The sequence below is a fragment of the Plecotus auritus genome, assembly GCF_963455305.1.
Source record: "Plecotus auritus genome assembly, chromosome: X".
Taxonomy (NCBI): Eukaryota; Metazoa; Chordata; class Mammalia; order Chiroptera; family Vespertilionidae; genus Plecotus; species Plecotus auritus.
The window spans coordinates 93,044,503-93,061,580 of record NC_137784.1 but is presented as its reverse complement, the minus strand read 5'-3'; the positions used below and the strand labels follow the sequence as shown (position 1 = coordinate 93,061,580).

At 32.3% G+C, this 17,078-nt stretch overlaps 1 protein-coding gene across 1 annotated transcript in view; it reads right to left on the bottom strand.

Moving 5' to 3' along the window:
• The window catches only part of HTR2C (5-hydroxytryptamine receptor 2C), a 369,035-nt gene that overhangs the window by 203,597 nt on the left and 148,360 nt on the right, over positions 1-17,078 (bottom strand). The window contains exon 3 of the mRNA XM_080652579.1: positions 2,283-2,394. Coding sequence (XP_080508705.1) covers positions 2,283-2,317 — 35 coding nt within the window. The 5' untranslated portion in view covers positions 2,318-2,394. The remainder of the gene's footprint in view (positions 1-2,282; positions 2,395-17,078) is intronic.

Genomic DNA, 17,078 nt, shown 5'->3' with positions numbered 1-17,078 from the left:
AAAGCAAACAAGCATATTAAAATTTTCCTGCTTAAAATCAAGTGTTATCTGTACATGACTGTCTTACATGTGTTTAATGTTCAATAACAGCTATTTAATGAATATTAAGCAGCAATTAGACTATATGTAGTGGTTGCTATTATTTTATGATTATAATAATCATATCATATCTATACAATTATTCATACACACATGCACACACACCATACTTTGTGAACCAAAACTATAGCAGTCTGAAAAAGTATTGGCATTATTTAAAGTAAGTAAAATATTATAATCATTTTATAGCACATTTAAAAATTATTTCTCTAATATCTTGTTACTATACTATGTATTTTAAGATAATGAAGGAGTCAAAAATTTTTGACCTATCATTCTACAAAGGATAGAAAACTAATACTTCAGACATCTAGCTTAAAAAATAAGCTTCTCATTAGTCAAAGGTAACACATTCTAAACAGCATGGTGGGGAGAGACATACATAGTAATTTTTATCAAATATTGAGAAGTAATCTCTCTCTCCCTCCCCCTTCCTCTCTGAAACCAATAAAATATATTTTAAAAATACTGAATTACTAAGGAAGCTTGTAGAATGTAAATATATCTATTGTGAAAATAAATAAAGAAATCTATTGTGAATTATAAAATAAAGTAATGGTGCTGGGAAAGATCCTGAAAGAGTATTTACTTTAGTTCCCTGGTTTCAATTCAATTTAATAAATTATTAGTGAATACTATTTATGGGCAAAGTATTATGAGTTTTATTGTAGTCCAATACTATTTTCTATAGTTTTGTAATAAAAAATTGGCTGTACTATAATTAAATCTCATTTCAAATATTTACATCCTCAGTGAAATATATATAGTCTTTTTACAAAAGAGGAGTAATTTAGGTCTTGCTCCTAAAGCTTATATGAATTAACATGAAGCCAACAGAAGTCTCATAAAATATATGCACAAAAATCACAAGTTCTCTTGGAACAGTGCAAATAACTTATTCATTGCCACTAAATTTTTAATGAAATATAATTTTACATGCATAGTAGCTAAACAAAATGATAATTAAATTTAAAAGTCTGAGTATATTTTAAACCTACTGAGTTTTTCCATGGCATATGACAATGAACATAATTAGAAGAGATGAATGATCCCTGTTTCTCTTAATAGGATGGAAAAAGGGTGATATGAATTTCTTAATTTCATACCAGAATAATTCAGCACACTTTAAAGTGGCCCTACATTCTGGTATATAGACCAATGGCCAAATAGAGTTGGCACAGGCGCATGGAACATTTGTCCTTTCATTTTCTTACATCTGACTGCTAATCTGTCTGATCTGACTCTGTTATTACTACCTACCCATTTCCTTTTCCAGTCTGCTCTAGTTCTCTTGGAGCCACACATCCTTGAGACTATCATTATTACAATAAGCAGTGACATCTATGATGGGCTATAATGGTGCATATTGGAGATGATCCAATGTTGATGTACTTTATACCTACACTGCTCTGTAAACTTTGTTCCTGAGTGAGCTCTTTTATAGAAATTATAGAGGAGACTGTGTAAAGCAAGGCGATTCAAGGCTTCTCCACTGTACCAGTCAGTTTACAGAGCCCTGGATCTTTTTTTTTTCCAATGCCTCATTCCTCAAAGAGTAAGTTTAGAAGAAACAAACCATACATTTTGTTAAGTTAAAAAGAAGATATGACTGGGTTACATCATGTTTAGAATTGCCCAGTATTTGAATCCAACTCTTTACTTATACCCTTTATGTTACATTGTATTAGTTTTAATTACTGGGTCATTGCATCAAGACTTACAAAAATGGCATTGTTTTCCTGTCTAGCTACATCCCCCAACCCCAACTCCCTGACTTCTAATGCATTCTTTTGCAACCTCAAATATTCTTTATAAAACCAGAGACTTATAAAGACATTTTATTTTCTTGGTTCAGTTCATGATGGAAGAAGAAGGAAAGTATCTTCTCACTTCTATGTTTTAATCATGGAGAAGGCAGTTATGAGTATTGGGATTATTTTTGAATTTAAGATATAATTGCCATATTACTTGTTTGAATGCATGAGCGGTTGTGTTTAATTGGAGTTCAAATTACAGGGTTTTTCTCCACTATTGCTTTTGAATAGGAAACACATATACAATTAGTCTATTGAAACAAAAGTCATTTATGAAGATTGAGGTAAATATGGCCTGTTTAACATTTTTGAGCCAGCTACCATAAAAAAGTTATCTTTTGAATAAAAAATAAGTAATAGGATACTTACAGGAACGAGTGCACCGCTTTCCTTAAGTTCACCATGATTGCTTCAGTGTTAAGCAACCAAAGTTTAAAACTGAGGAAAGGAAGTTTGCATTGGGTTCATAATGCCATCTTTTCTGGGGAGAGAAAAGAAAAAGAAAATTAGTTAAAGGTCCAAATAATTTACACAACAACAAATTAAATAAACTTAAATATACTTATTAAGGGATAAGAAACAATCAATTTATTGCAAATAGGTCAGCATGTTATATCATATAAGTGGTAAAAATGACAAAGAGAATAGATTTTTCATTATTTACCAATATACAACTATTATATTGGCATATATGCATATATGCAGACTCCACTAAATTTATTTATATTTATATGCAGACTCCACTAAATCTTTATTTATATGCAGACTCCACTAAATCTCCCCCTGTTAGAGGACAGAGAGCTTTGAATCGGTGTTTTGAGAAAGAAATGAAGAATACATGTTTCTTTAATTTGCAAACCATTAGGACAAAGTTTGTGATTTAATAATTAGGTGACATCTATAAAGTAAAAAGTTTTCATCTTATAAGAAATAGAAAACTAAAACAAGTTTTAAGTGTTTTTATAAAGTGAACATATTTTGTACAACCTTTCTAACTTTTTTGCTTCAGAGTGAAGCCATCTGCATTTACATAGATAGCTTTACTTATACTTTGGTTTTAACCAACAATATTCTCTAGAGTACAGAAAAAGGTTTATACCAAAATAAGTGAGTTGGTCATGGTTATTATATTACATATAACAACCACCCTCATGTATCAACTAATTAGTATCCAACAGACAGTATGTTACAGTCAGACCCATGGAATAATGCTGAAAATTATTCAAATAATACAAACAAAAGTTGAGTTGCATTAGATGACTGAAACAAACACTTGTAGTTTCTTTTATTAGGAGATGACTATGTATCTTCGTACTAAGAACAAAACATGAAAACTCTCCAAACAACTTATTAAAGAATTTCAGAATGAGCAGCTTCAATTTCTGTAGGCTATTTTTAAAAGGAGTTATTTGTTTCATTGAAAAGCCCTAAATATTTACATAGCAGATTATTTACCACTTAGCATGCACTATACTCAGTATGCTAAAATGTTGGCCAAATTTGCTGAGAATCTCTGCTGCACTTCTTGTGGAAAAAATACCTTACCAAGTAGAACATGTCACTCTCAACCTTCACATTGACATTGAAGAAACACTCAATGTGAGTTCTAATGATTAACATAGAGAACCCTTTGGTTTTTTTGTTCAGTGATTCCTAACTGGGAGTAGAATTGGTAAACACCTCTGTTCTCCATCTTGTTTTTTCTATAACTTCTACTTTATGATTTTGATTATACTCTCTTCCCACACCAAAAATCCAACTGTATTCATTTCTGGGATTGCAAACTATTATAAGAGTCAGGATTGTGATATTAACCTTGTCAACAGTGGGCTGTCCTTGAGAAAAAATTGTGTGTGTGTGTGTGTGTGTGTGTGTGTGTGTGTGTGTGTGTGTGAGAGAGAGAGAGAGAGAGAGAGAGAGAGAGAGAGAGAGAGAGCATGAGAGAGAATTGAATAGCTTGAAAACATGGAATAACATGAAATATCTATTTTGTCTAATTTGTAAATATTTTTAAGAAATATGATAAAATATGTTGGTAAACGTTTGAAATGTTTTCTAGTGTTTCTTAGAAATTTGGAAATAAAATTTTACTAGAACAATATGCACCTCCCTATATTTTCCATCTCATTTAATGGCAGTATTATTTGTCTTCTTTATTTTCACTTATTTCTTATCTTTCACTTGTAAGTTCTAATAGTGCTGCTAACACAAAAACCTATCTCAAAATTATATATAATTTAACTATACTATAATAATACTTAAAATATGGCCTCCAGTATTCAGTAACCCTAAATATCCTGTTGGAAAGATAGAGTGACATTAGCCAAATCATCATTAGCCAGACCATTTCTGTCCCTAAAATTTTGCCAGACATGCATAAATCCTTTTTTTCTAGGAGGTCTGAAAATAAGTGACAGAAAAAAAAATGGTAAAGGGAGATATAGTGGTTGTATTTTGCTTCTTAGCCCTCAGTAAATATGAAAATACTTCTGTTTTTAATAATAAAATATAAAAATTATTTTCAATTTTTATTTTTCAAGTATCTAAACAGTAATATAATTTAAAAGTTTCAAAGTAAAATATGTTTCATTCTAATAGATAACAACTCAATTGAAATTGTTTTTGCCATAGCTCAACATGATAATCATGTCATAAAGACTGTATTATCCATATTCCCAGCCATGCTGGAATCCCATTATTGTTACTCAAAATGTTATATTCCATTAAAAGTTAATCAACTATGTCATCATTTTCACATGTATGTTTTTCTGATAAATATAAATAGAAAAATTAAACAACAAATATTTATTTTCAAAGTTCCAATCTCATTAATTGAGAAGAGCCAAGTAATAATCAGAAAGTACTATATTATATATAGATATTTCTCCAATTTATTAACTAAAATACCTTGAGAGCAAAATAATATTTGTCTGTGCTGTTAAAATTAACACCCTTTTAAAGTTGACTAAACCTGATAGAAAATGTCCCTGGATTAGTGGTAAGGTTAGCGATATGATATGCTAGACAGGCATAAATTATACAAATTATGTAAAGTAAGTAATGTTACATTACATGGTTTACCAAAAGGTCAGATCACTGTGATGACATTTTGCAATGAGAAATGTTCTGTAATTTTACAAAAAGGGGAGGAAATGCAAAACCTCTTAAAATCTTGGATAAGATAAATTAAGAGAAACAAAAAATAATAAGACAACTCTAATTAAATGCTCTTATCTGCATACCCCTCTGACTCCACCAATGTTTCATAATGGAATTCTCATGGTTGTGTGAACATGAGAAGAATATTTGTGAATTTAAGTATTCAAATTTGGAAAATAATTTTGTTTTATATAATAAAGAAGAAAACATTTGTGAGATAATGAACAGAGTAATTAATTAAATTGTAATGAGAATTTATATGATTCTCATAGAAACTATGATTGTTTAATAATATAAAATGTTGTAAGAATACATGTGCATATACATATATACATATATGTATATGTATGTATATATGTATATATATAATTCTGTGTACAGAAAATTATTGATTAACCTGAAATCAATTAGCTGTCTCAAACATGAAGAGAAAATCACAAATTAAAGCAACCCTGAATAAGTTTAGAATCAGTATACATTTAAACCAATCCCATTTCTTTCTGCAGCATAAATTACAAAACTTTTCATGATCTCTCTAAAGCACTGTAAGATCTTGAGGCATCAATAACAGTAACTACATTTGCTAAGGCAAAAAGGGGGACAAATATTAGTTTTCATATATTTCTCAATTATACAATTTTACACAAATTTGTTGCAGAGTAACCTCAATTAATATGAAATTTTAATTAAGCAAAACTTATACCCTGAACAGTATATTTAATTGAGGCCTGTGAGTCTATGCTTATATGTCAACATATGTCATGTGTCATAAAGCATATATCATCATAGTGAGAACATTTGAAAACAATTGAACAAAAATAGGATCTCCATTGTATATTCAGAAATAAATTTCAAACTATCATTATCAGTGTCACTCACATAAATACTTAAAGGTCATTACAGTAATCATTCTGGAGTTGATAACAAATTTAAAAAGCAAAAGCACCTTGGTGAAGAAGGACTGGCATGAGTTAAAAAGACCAAAAGCTACTTTTGACTCTTGCAACATGCCCTCAGGCTAGGCTGGGGAATTTTTTCATTTCACAGCTAATTGGAGTGATTCCTTTTTAGCTCTAAATTGAATATGGCTATGATGGGATCAAAGCTTTTTAATTACACAATTTCTATTTTGACTTCTTGCAGTGTTCTTTTATGGGTTTTACATGGGCATGAGTTTAAACATGCTACACCTGTTGGACAATAATGTGATGACTCACTTAGGGCTATGCTCTCTCTAAAGGATACCTAGTTTTCCATGTCAGTTTGCCAACCAAGTGGTGAGAGATGTGTGGCCATCTTTGTTGTCTATAGAATACTGTATATTGAATTCATTTGTGGAAACTACAAGAATGAGAAAGGGAAATCAGTTTTGCACATCATGTCAGTTTTACACATATTAAATTTAGCTATGAAAGAGCTCCTACATTGTTATTTATTGGGAGAGATGAAGGCAAAAACATAAGCAAAACAACAAGGGAAAAAACAACAACAGAGTTTGGACTCCAGTAAAGTTTACAAATCAACTGTTAAACAAGTAGAGAGTAAATATTAAATTAGAGAAAGGGAAAAAGTAAGGGGGATGGCAACAAATAAAGTGGAAAGGATAAGCAAAAGGAAAATGTCAAGGGAGAATGTTTTGAGAAGGAACAGAATTTATACTGTGTAATTTGTCTAAAAGGCGATGGCTGGTGTTCTTAGCACCATTTCATTATGTAATGTAGAAAGAGTCTAGAATGTAGTTGGATAGAGGGGGACAGAAGAGGACTTGGCAGATTAAGGAGGTGGTTGGTGAGAAAATGGAAAACCTTCAAAGGGTTTTGTCCAATGCAGCAGAAGCAGATGTGTAATAAACATGTACTAAAGACAAATTTTTGAGAGAAGGAGACATATAGCTATGCTTTCCACATAACTCCCATATTCCTTAGCCATGTGCTGGGTACAAAGTAATTGGTTAATTGAAAGGAAGGGAAAGGAGAAACTTGAAGAGATTTAAGATGTGAAGGCAAAAGATTCTATTTAAGAATGAAGGACAAGCTGTGGTTTTGTCCAAATTGTGCTTGGAGATGATAAAAGTCTACAACTTTAATGAAAACCTGGACATTTCCTTGCATCTTTTAAAACAAAGCATTTATCACTCATGTTTACTGTTACCTTTTCCACCCTTTGACACTGAAGGGAGATTGGTCATGTTTCAACCACATTTTCTATCCTCAAACAGTTTCTTATTCTTTCTTTCCCAGACCTGGTCAAATGTGATATCAATGAAATGCCAGCATTTCCACTTGATGTGTGTTTTTTTAATTGTTATTGAATTCATTGGTGTGACATTGGTTAATACTGTTACATAGGTTTCAGGTATATAATTCTATAATACATCATTTGTATATTATATTGTGTGTTCACCACCCAAAGTCAAGTCTCCTTTTATCACCATTTATCACCCCCCCATTACCTTCTTCTATTTCCCCTACCCCTTTTCCCTCTGGTAAGCATCATACTGTTGTGTGTCTATAAGGTTTTCTTTTCTTTGCTTAATCCCTTCACCATTTTACAAAATTGGGGGGTATAGATTAACCCATAAAAAGACAGTTTGTATTAGATTTCTAGAAATTCTATGAGCTCATCATGGTTATGCTGCAGATTATTTTCTCTCATACTGAAGAGAATAAATCTGACACTGAATGTTTTTAAAAAATCATAGAATAGGCAGTTAAATTAGATAATTCTTGTCTGACTTTTTATAATAAAGTATTTAAGAATTGAATAAATAATAATACATTGAGAAGTTTTGTTTTTGTCAGTTTTCACTGTTCAGAAATTATGGACTCATAAATCAAAAATCATCCCTCTGGTTACTAGAGTCACTGAGTTTTCAGCAGATGGCTCCATCAAATGTGAATTAGTCACAAATGTTCAGATTAGTCCTGGGAAGATTGTGTTAATGTGGCACGATTTATAACATTTGGGGGAGAATATGTAATTCAAAAATTATCCTCAGGACTAATGAATATTGTAGAAATTTTCCTTTCAACTTCAAATGCATTGTAATAATTTTCTAATAAAATAAACAATTATACTAAAATTCATTTTAATTATAATCAAATAAAATAATAACTATGATTTTTTACAGAAAGTTACTAAGTTACAGAAAGTTACTAAGTTATCCATTTATTACAATCAATGCAATTAAAGACTGCTCTTTGACCGGTCAACACAAGATCTGCAAGCATGTAAATAAAGCTTATTTAGGAATTTATTTGATGAAGTTAAATAAATTCAAATCTTCAAATGTCATGTAGGAATTTGTAATTCCTACAATTACAAATTCACAGAACTCCTAGGCCGGAAAAATTATGAGTGATCAAATAATCCAGTCCTTTGTCTTCACACAGGTCTATATTTAACCCACTTCAATAAATTTAATAATTGATGTTCTTTAGAACAAATTCCATGAGTGCCAATTTCATAACCTTTAACTGTTTAGCAATCTGTTTTTTTTATATTAGGCAAAAAGCCTCAAGCTAAAAAGTATTTTCTCCTTATTTGTATTTACTAAAGCTTTCTGTTTGTGTTTTACATGTTTCATGAATGATGACTGCTAAATTTAGTGAGGCTTAAAGATTGTTAACTCCTAAAATCTACAGCATATATGACCCTAAGTTTTTCACAGCAAGACCCACTCCATTTTCATAAAATACTTGAAACAAAACAGCTTCAAAATTGATAGAGTTAAAAGAGTTACCCAAATCACTCCATGGTAGTAGTAACAGACACAGAAAGAATCTGTTTTAGTGGGTACAGTGCCCCGCAATTTGAAGCTGCTTTCTCCATAGTTGGTAGCAGAACTATCCCTGAATTATCTCAGCATTAGCACCCACACAGGAGAGTAAACAGAAGGCTTTTAAACAGCAGAGCTCACAGAGCAAACCATATGCTATATCTCTGTGTTGGAGACCAATTCCGACTGATTTACAGGATGGAAAAATGAAAACTTTGAACACCATAATAGCACTTTCATGTATTCAAATATTTATGGCTTGCCTGTTGTGTGTTTGGCACTCTCCTAGGTGCTGGGCATGTAGACAAGACCTCTGCTCTCATGAAGCTTACAGTACAGCAGGATATATAGACAGTAGCATTTAAACAAATAAGTAGAATAATTTTAAATAGTAAGAATTGCTATAAATCAAATGAAATGGCATATGGGATAAAGAGTAACTGGGAGAAATATTTTAGATGCAACTATGTATGTATCCATAGCTTGAGCTTACATATTTTAAAAATATTATAATATACTAATAATATTAGCCATTATTTGATGCTTATTCTCAATCACAATAAAAAATACAATTCTTTTACACTGGTGAGTTAAGCACGTGGGTGTCACTGGTGGGAATAGTTCAAAATTTTCTGTTAGTTTGATTTACATTTTGCAAACTGAGAAATTCACAATTCATCATTTGTTAAGATACTTAAAATTCAAGTTAGCTATGAACTAAAATGTGTTTTCACATTTACATTGCTATCTCCTCCCCCATAAGCAACTTCCCATTTCATTAGGTTAAGAGATCACAAATTTTAGGCCATGTAGCAGCAGGCTGTAGAGGGTTCCAGTAGAGTCATGAAAAGCGAAAAGTTCAATCAGTTGCCCAGATGTATTTATTGCCAAATAACTGAGTACTTGGATACATCTGGACATCCGAATGAACTCTTAACTCCTCATTTGTCCAACAGGTCTTCATTTCACAGCTTCAGAATCACCTATATTAAGGGAAAAGAAACCAACAAACAAAAATCCACTTTGGAGTGGAAGGGTCAGTCTATTCCTGGTTCTTCTATCCCACCTAAAAAAAACACAAAGCAATTCCTATTGTTGTTTTACAACATTACTAAACAGTGCATATAAATCACTAACATTCAGCAATATCTATAAATAACAGATTAAAAATGAGAAACTAAAATATATCACAAATAAAAAGAGTTAAATTAAAACTGATTTAATAATAAATAATTTACATAATGTATAATTCTAGTATGGTCAGTACTCTAGTTGTTAAATATGTGTAGTATAGCAGAAAGGACACTAGGTTGGGTGGTAGGAGACATGGGTTCTAGTCCTGACTCTATCAATTAGTTGATGTGTGACTTAGTGTAAGTCACTAAATCAATTTCGGCCTCAGTTTTTTCATCCATAACATGAAGGGTTTGTGATATCTATCCCTTCTGGTTCTGAAATGCTGTGATGCAGGTATTTTCATAAATGTTTTCCTTTATTCTATGCTATTTTATAAATAAGATGCTTCTAAATAATTAAGTTTGGTTATAATTACATTCTACTTCTTTTATTGCCAATTAAATGTGAAACATAACATTCATCCGAGAAAGCCTCTTGATTTCAAAAGAGTGTGAAAGTGATTTTTTAATTTTTCTTTTGATTTTTCATTTGGCATATTTTATTTTTATGTACTTTATTTGATCATTTTTTAAAATCCTCCCCTGAGGATATGTTTTTATTGATTTTTAGAGAGAGAGGAAGGGAAAGGAAGATCAATGAAACATCGATCAGTTGCTTCCCATAAGCACCCTGACTGTGGATCAAACCTGCAACCTAGATATGTGCCCTGACCCGGGATCGAACCACCAACCTTTTGGTGTATGAGATGATGCTCTAACCAACTGAGCCACCCAGCTAGGGCTGAAAGTGATTTTTAACTTGAGTATTCTCATAATTCAGCTTGCATATCCTACAAATTAATGTGCATGTATTCTGTCCTACGTCCTCTACTTCCTTAAATGAATCTTAAATGCATGTCTCATTCTTAAAGAGTTAGACCACACAGACTCACAAAAAAATTTAAAACAGAATTATTTCATTGTAATTTCCTGATTTTTAAAAAAAATCTCACTCGTAGGATACTTTATAGAAAAAGTGAAGTGTTAGAAGGAATGACCAGATTTGTGGCTATCTAAAATTTGACATTTATTTATTTATTTTACTTTAGAGGTTTAATGCTCAACTAAAACCTGTTCACTGCTTTGTGTACTTTTCTTCCTTTTTAAAATTTATTGAGGAAAAATAGTACTTCAATTTTGGGACATCAAAAATACTGTTTTAAAAATATATTTTTATTGATTTCAGAGAGGAAAGGAGGAGAGATAGAAATATCAATGATGAGAGAAACTCATTGATTGGCTGCCTCCTGCACAACCCCCACTGGGGATCACAACCCACAACTCAGACATGTGCCCTGACAGGGAATTGAACCATGACCTCCTGGTTCATAGGTCACGCTCAACCACTGAGTCACACCTGTTAGGCAAACTCCGTTTCTTGCACCACTTCTGTGAACTTCATATCAGATGGTGTCAATATGTAGAAAAACATATCTGCCTCTTTTATAACTCCTCTCAGTAAGATTAAAGCTAAAATATCAGATCACAAGTGACATGTAATATGTTTCACATTTTTTTCTAGCTAGATGCAAGAAGAATTCTGCTAATTACCCTCCCAGAGGACTTCCTGTACAACTCAATTTACAAAATAAAATCTGTCAAGAAGTTCAAGCCAACATAAATCCTTAAATCCTTTTGCTCATGATTCCAAAGTGCGCGCGCGTGCGTGTGTGTGTGTGTGTGTGTGTGTGTGTGTGTGTGTATGTGTGTTTAGGTGTATTGGGAGTGGGGAATAAAAAGAAAGGTGCTATGAATATAGATATATATTATTATCATCCTCAAAAGCATCATAATTTCATAAATTGAAATCATTTCATGATGATTCAAAGCCCTTTTGAGTGGTTGAATATTTTCACTCATAATTTTCAGGCAGGAAAATTAAGTTACCTAATATTAAAATTCCAAAATATTGATCACTGCAAAGTTGAATAAAATAAGCCATTTGTGAAATAGCAGATGCTTCATGACTGCCACACCTATTTTTACATCTCACTGAAGATCATTCTACATTTAGGCAATCACCACTGTTCTACTCACTCGTGTACAGTCGCAACAACAGCTTTCTATCACAGACTCTAGCTATAATATAGATAAACTGTAGGCAATTTTGCTAAAATATCAACATATTATTCCATAGTTTCATCCAGAGTTAAAGTAAATTTGAAAAGAAAAAAATAAAATGGTATTTCTGATACAATTGAGAAAATTTGAATATGGTTTGGGATATTAAATGGTATCAAGGAATTATTCTTAAAATTGTTAGGTGTGGTAATTGCATCATGGTTATGTAAGAATTGTAAAAATTTGGCATAAGTGGAGCCATTTATTTTTTATTGAATTTATTGGTGTGACATTGGTTAATACAATTATATAGGTTTCAGGAGTACCATTCTATAATACATCATCTGTGTATTGTATTGTGTGCTCACCACCCAAAGTCAAATCTCCTTCCATCACCATTTATCCCCCCTATGCCCTCTTCTACCACTCCCCATCCCCTTTTCCCTCTGGTAATCACCATACTGTAGTCTGTGTCTATGAGTGTTTTTGTGTCTGTGTTTTTTTATTTGTTGTTGTTTTTTGTTTGTTTGTTTGTTTTTTGCTTAACCCCTTCATCTTTTTCACCCAGCCCAACAACCCCCTTCCCCTATGACAACTGTCAGATAGCTCTCTATGAGTCTGTCTCTATTTTGTTTGTAAGTTTATATTGTTCATTAGGTTCCACATATGAGTGAAATCATATCTTCATACACTGTTGGTGGGAATGTAGATTGGTGCAGCCACTGTGGAAAGCAGTATGGAGTTACCTCAAAAAATTAAAAATGAAATTAGAGCCATTTTAAAATAGAGCTATGACAGCCATTCCAGAGCAACTGCTTTGCATGTCTTATTCCTCAAACCTTTGGAAGGTTTGAACTGGGCAAAATAACCTTTGGACTGAGCCAACATTGTATTTTAAAAACTGTTTGTAAAACTAACAGGAAAGCAGACATCCTGACCACAAGGACTGATGATTATGAACATTGCTTAGTATTAGCACCACATGTATAGCTAAAGAAAAACTTAGCTTACTAGCACCAATAGATATTCCTTCCTTCTGTTCATGTAATTGTTTCCCTTTCTTTTTCGGATAAAACCCCTTGCCCTTGCCTCATAATTGGAATACTATTTGAGTTTCTGCCTTAATCACTGCTTCTGAAACATCTATTCTTTAATGTCAAAATCTTGTTGATTCTCACTTTGGCTTTTTATTTTTAGGTCACACATTAGACCCACAATTTTAAAAATGCATACTACAGTCAAGCAAAATGATTTAAAGTAATTCAACAAAGAGAGTGGGAGAGAGAGAAGAGAGAGAGAGAGAGAGAGAGAGAGAGAGAGAGAGAGAGAGAGAGAGAGAGAGAGATATGAGCCAAGCATTGCGAAATCTTAATAGTAATAAAATCTGGTTGATTATATGAAGGATCATTGTATTACCATCTCTACTACTATGTATGAAAGTTTTTCAAAAGAAGTTATGACTACAAATGAGATATGTTCTGAGGTTATACAGCATTGAAAATATTTAGTTTTCTCAAAGATGGCAGACTTTGTTATTTTATACCCAATCTATTTTTTATTTTTAGCAACTTAATATGTCGCCAGTTCAGTTGTTAGGAACAAAACCAGAAAAAACACAAAACATTATTTTAACCATCTCCTAAAATGATGAGGCTGATGCATTTTCTGTAGAAAAAAAAGTTTTTTCTAGATACTATAAAATTATATAGGCATCTTTCTTCTTTGATTACTTTCTTTCCAGTGGATGTTATGATACTGGATTTTGATAAAAGTAGTCCTTGGGCAAACCATATTTCCAATATCAATTCACTAAAGCATTTTCATCAGTGCCACATTGTCCACTTAAGAACAGCTTACAACAACTTGAGTTTGCTCAGCTAAGCTATTAAGGTAGGTGTAATAATGGTGATTTACTAAATACAGAGTACATCTCTAATTTGGTAAAGATCTTAAAAATCTTGCAGGACAACAATGTGATCAATTAAAAGAAGGTGACTGTAAATAAGGTTTTCTGACAGCTACACATGCAGTATGCATATTACAATATTTAAATTTGATATGAATTCTCTAGTAGCTGTAAATTCAAAATTTATTTCATCATGCATGACTGGGCATAATTTACACTATCAGTGACTGAAAATTTGCATTGATTAAATGTATTCATTTCTCAATGGAATATCTCTGTTCACTCAGCAAATTTATAAAGGAAAATGTGTTCAGTGCAAATCACCACTGAGGTATGGTGTGACAACTTTGTCTCACATGTGATTTTATAGACTTTATAAATTATGCTGGGAAATAAGAGAGTATTCTTCTTTTTTTAAATACAAGAAAGCCTCCGTTGAAGACATACTGAATTTTTGCTAAGCAAACACCACAGGTTGTTCTCCTGGGCAGAGACTTTCCATTAAATTGTGAATAAACTTGAAGAAATCCAGCCTGTCTCCAATAAGTCTCTCTTCGAGGGACCATATTTCTGGTAAAAAAAAAAAAAAAAAGTACTTGAAGAAAAGGACTAAAAGAGAGAAGCCTGAAAAAATAAGACAGATCTGCCTTTATCTAAATCAAGGTCATTGGAGTATTAAATACAGTCACACAGGAACATGTACCCACCAGAGAGTAATTATCCTTTTCTTTCATTTCAGGGACTCAATATTTTATGATAGCATAGCATGTAAATAATACTTTACTTTTCCAAACAGCATATGATGCTGATTAAATTATGCATTTGTTTAACAAAAATATACTGTATGCATCAACATGAACATTTGTTCTCCTTTAAGCAGTAAATCATAGGCAGCATTGCTACTTCTATTGTTACATTTAAAAATTGTCACAAGGAGTTCTATTTTCATATTTTATAAATAATATTTCTAAATTAAAGTTATAAGCCATAATTTTTCAAAATTCAGGTACAATGCTAATAAAACAAAATACACAAACATTAAATGACCACCTACTAAGTGCCAGGCATTATGATAATTAGTTTCACATAATTTAAGTTCCAGGACTCATTTTACAGAAAAATAAACTACTAGGTTTAAAGAGGTTAAACAGTTTTTCCTAGTAAATTGCAAGTTCAAAATTCTAAAATAATATCTGGGGGCTTAACCCCCCTCAGCACATTTAGTAAGATGGTATAAACAAAAAGTTTATGTGTCTATCAAGGCATTATTCATTTATTCAACACATTTTAATGCCTACTATGTGACTGACAATATTCTAAACACATGGGATACACCAGTAAATAAAGCAAAGATCCCTGCTATCTAGAAATTACATTCTTATTCCTTCCATTGATTACCAATTATTTTTTAGTTGAGAATTTATGGTAAAATAAAATTGTATAATTTCTAAATGTTTTCATCTCTTCTATAGGTAAAGCAACAAAAGTTATGCAAGCTACTTTTGACAATTTACCTCCATCCTTAAGGTTGCTAACTAACTAACATTTGTAATTATATAATCAGTACTGTTCTCTATTCAAATTTATTTTGTCTAACAATCTGTCGGTATTGGAGTTCTGAAATAAAATCAATTGTTACTGTGACATTTGTTGTAAAAAGGACTCCTTGAGTTTTAAAACCTTATTTTAAATATCTAAAATATTTTGACCCAAATTAAAGCTATCTATATAGAGAAGCAACTAAAAAAAAAGAAAGGCAAAGATAGAAGAGTTGGCAATATAGTGTCTTCATAGCTGATTGTATTACATCACATATAAATAGGTTTAAAAAATTCTACAGATTTCCCAAAACACCTTTTGCTTAGAGAAAGCGAGAATTTATTCTAAATGGTCATTGAAATTAACTTGGCAAAAATTGAGAAGTTACATTCATAAAACAAGTACCCAGCTTGTGCCAATATTTGTGGAAACTTATTCATTAGCTTCCCACATGCCTTTTGGCTTGATTCTTGGCATCTGGCAGTGTAGAATCTATTAGTATAAGACTTTATATAGAGTTCATGCCACTGAATCTGTCATTGTGGTATATACCCTGGGAAGTGTTACTAAGTCACTATCTGTCAACTTAAAATAAGTTGAGAGAAGAATAAAAAATCTTCTTGATTAAGTAATCTCTATAGAAATTTCTCAACATGAAAAGAGTATGGAAAGGGGATGCACAATAATTGATTCTATTACTAATTTATTATTATATGTCAAGCACTGTGAGAAGTACTTCAGATATTTTTTTTAATTTCTTTATTGATTAAGGTATTACATATGTGTCCCCATCCCTCCATTAACTCCTCAAACCCTCCCGCACTCATGCCCCCACACCATTGGTGTTCTTGTCCGTTGGTTAGGCTTATATTCATGCATACAAGTCCTTTGGTTGATCTCTCCTCCTTTTCCCCACCCTCCCCTACCTTCCCTCGGGGGTTTGGCAGTCTGATTGATGCTTCTCTGTCTCGGGATGTGTCCTTGTTCACCAGTTTATGTTGTTCATTATATTCCACAACTGAGTGAGATCATGTGGTATTTATCTTTCTCTGACTGGCTTATTTCACTTAGCATAATGCTCTCCAGTTCCATCCATGCTGTTGCAAATAGTAAGAACTCCTTCTTTTTTACTGCAGCGTAGTATTCCATTGTGTAGATGTCCCACAGTTTTTTAATCCACTCATCTGCTGATGGGCACCTAGGCTGTTTCCAAATCCTAACTATGGTGAATTGTGCTGCTATGAACATAGGGGTGCATATATCCTTTCTGATTGGTGTTTCTAGTTTCTTGGGATATATTCCTAGAAGTGGGATCACTGGGTCAAATGGGAGTTCCATTTTTAGTTTTTTATGGAAACTCCATACTGTTCTCCACAGTGGCTGCACCAGTCTGCATTCCGACCAGCAGTGCAAAAGAGTTCCTTTTTCTCCGCATCCTCGCCAACACTTGTCGTTTGTTGATTTGTTGATGATAGCCATTCTGACAGGTGTGAGATGATACCGCATTGTTGTTTTGATTTGCATCTCTCAGATAATTAGTGACTTTC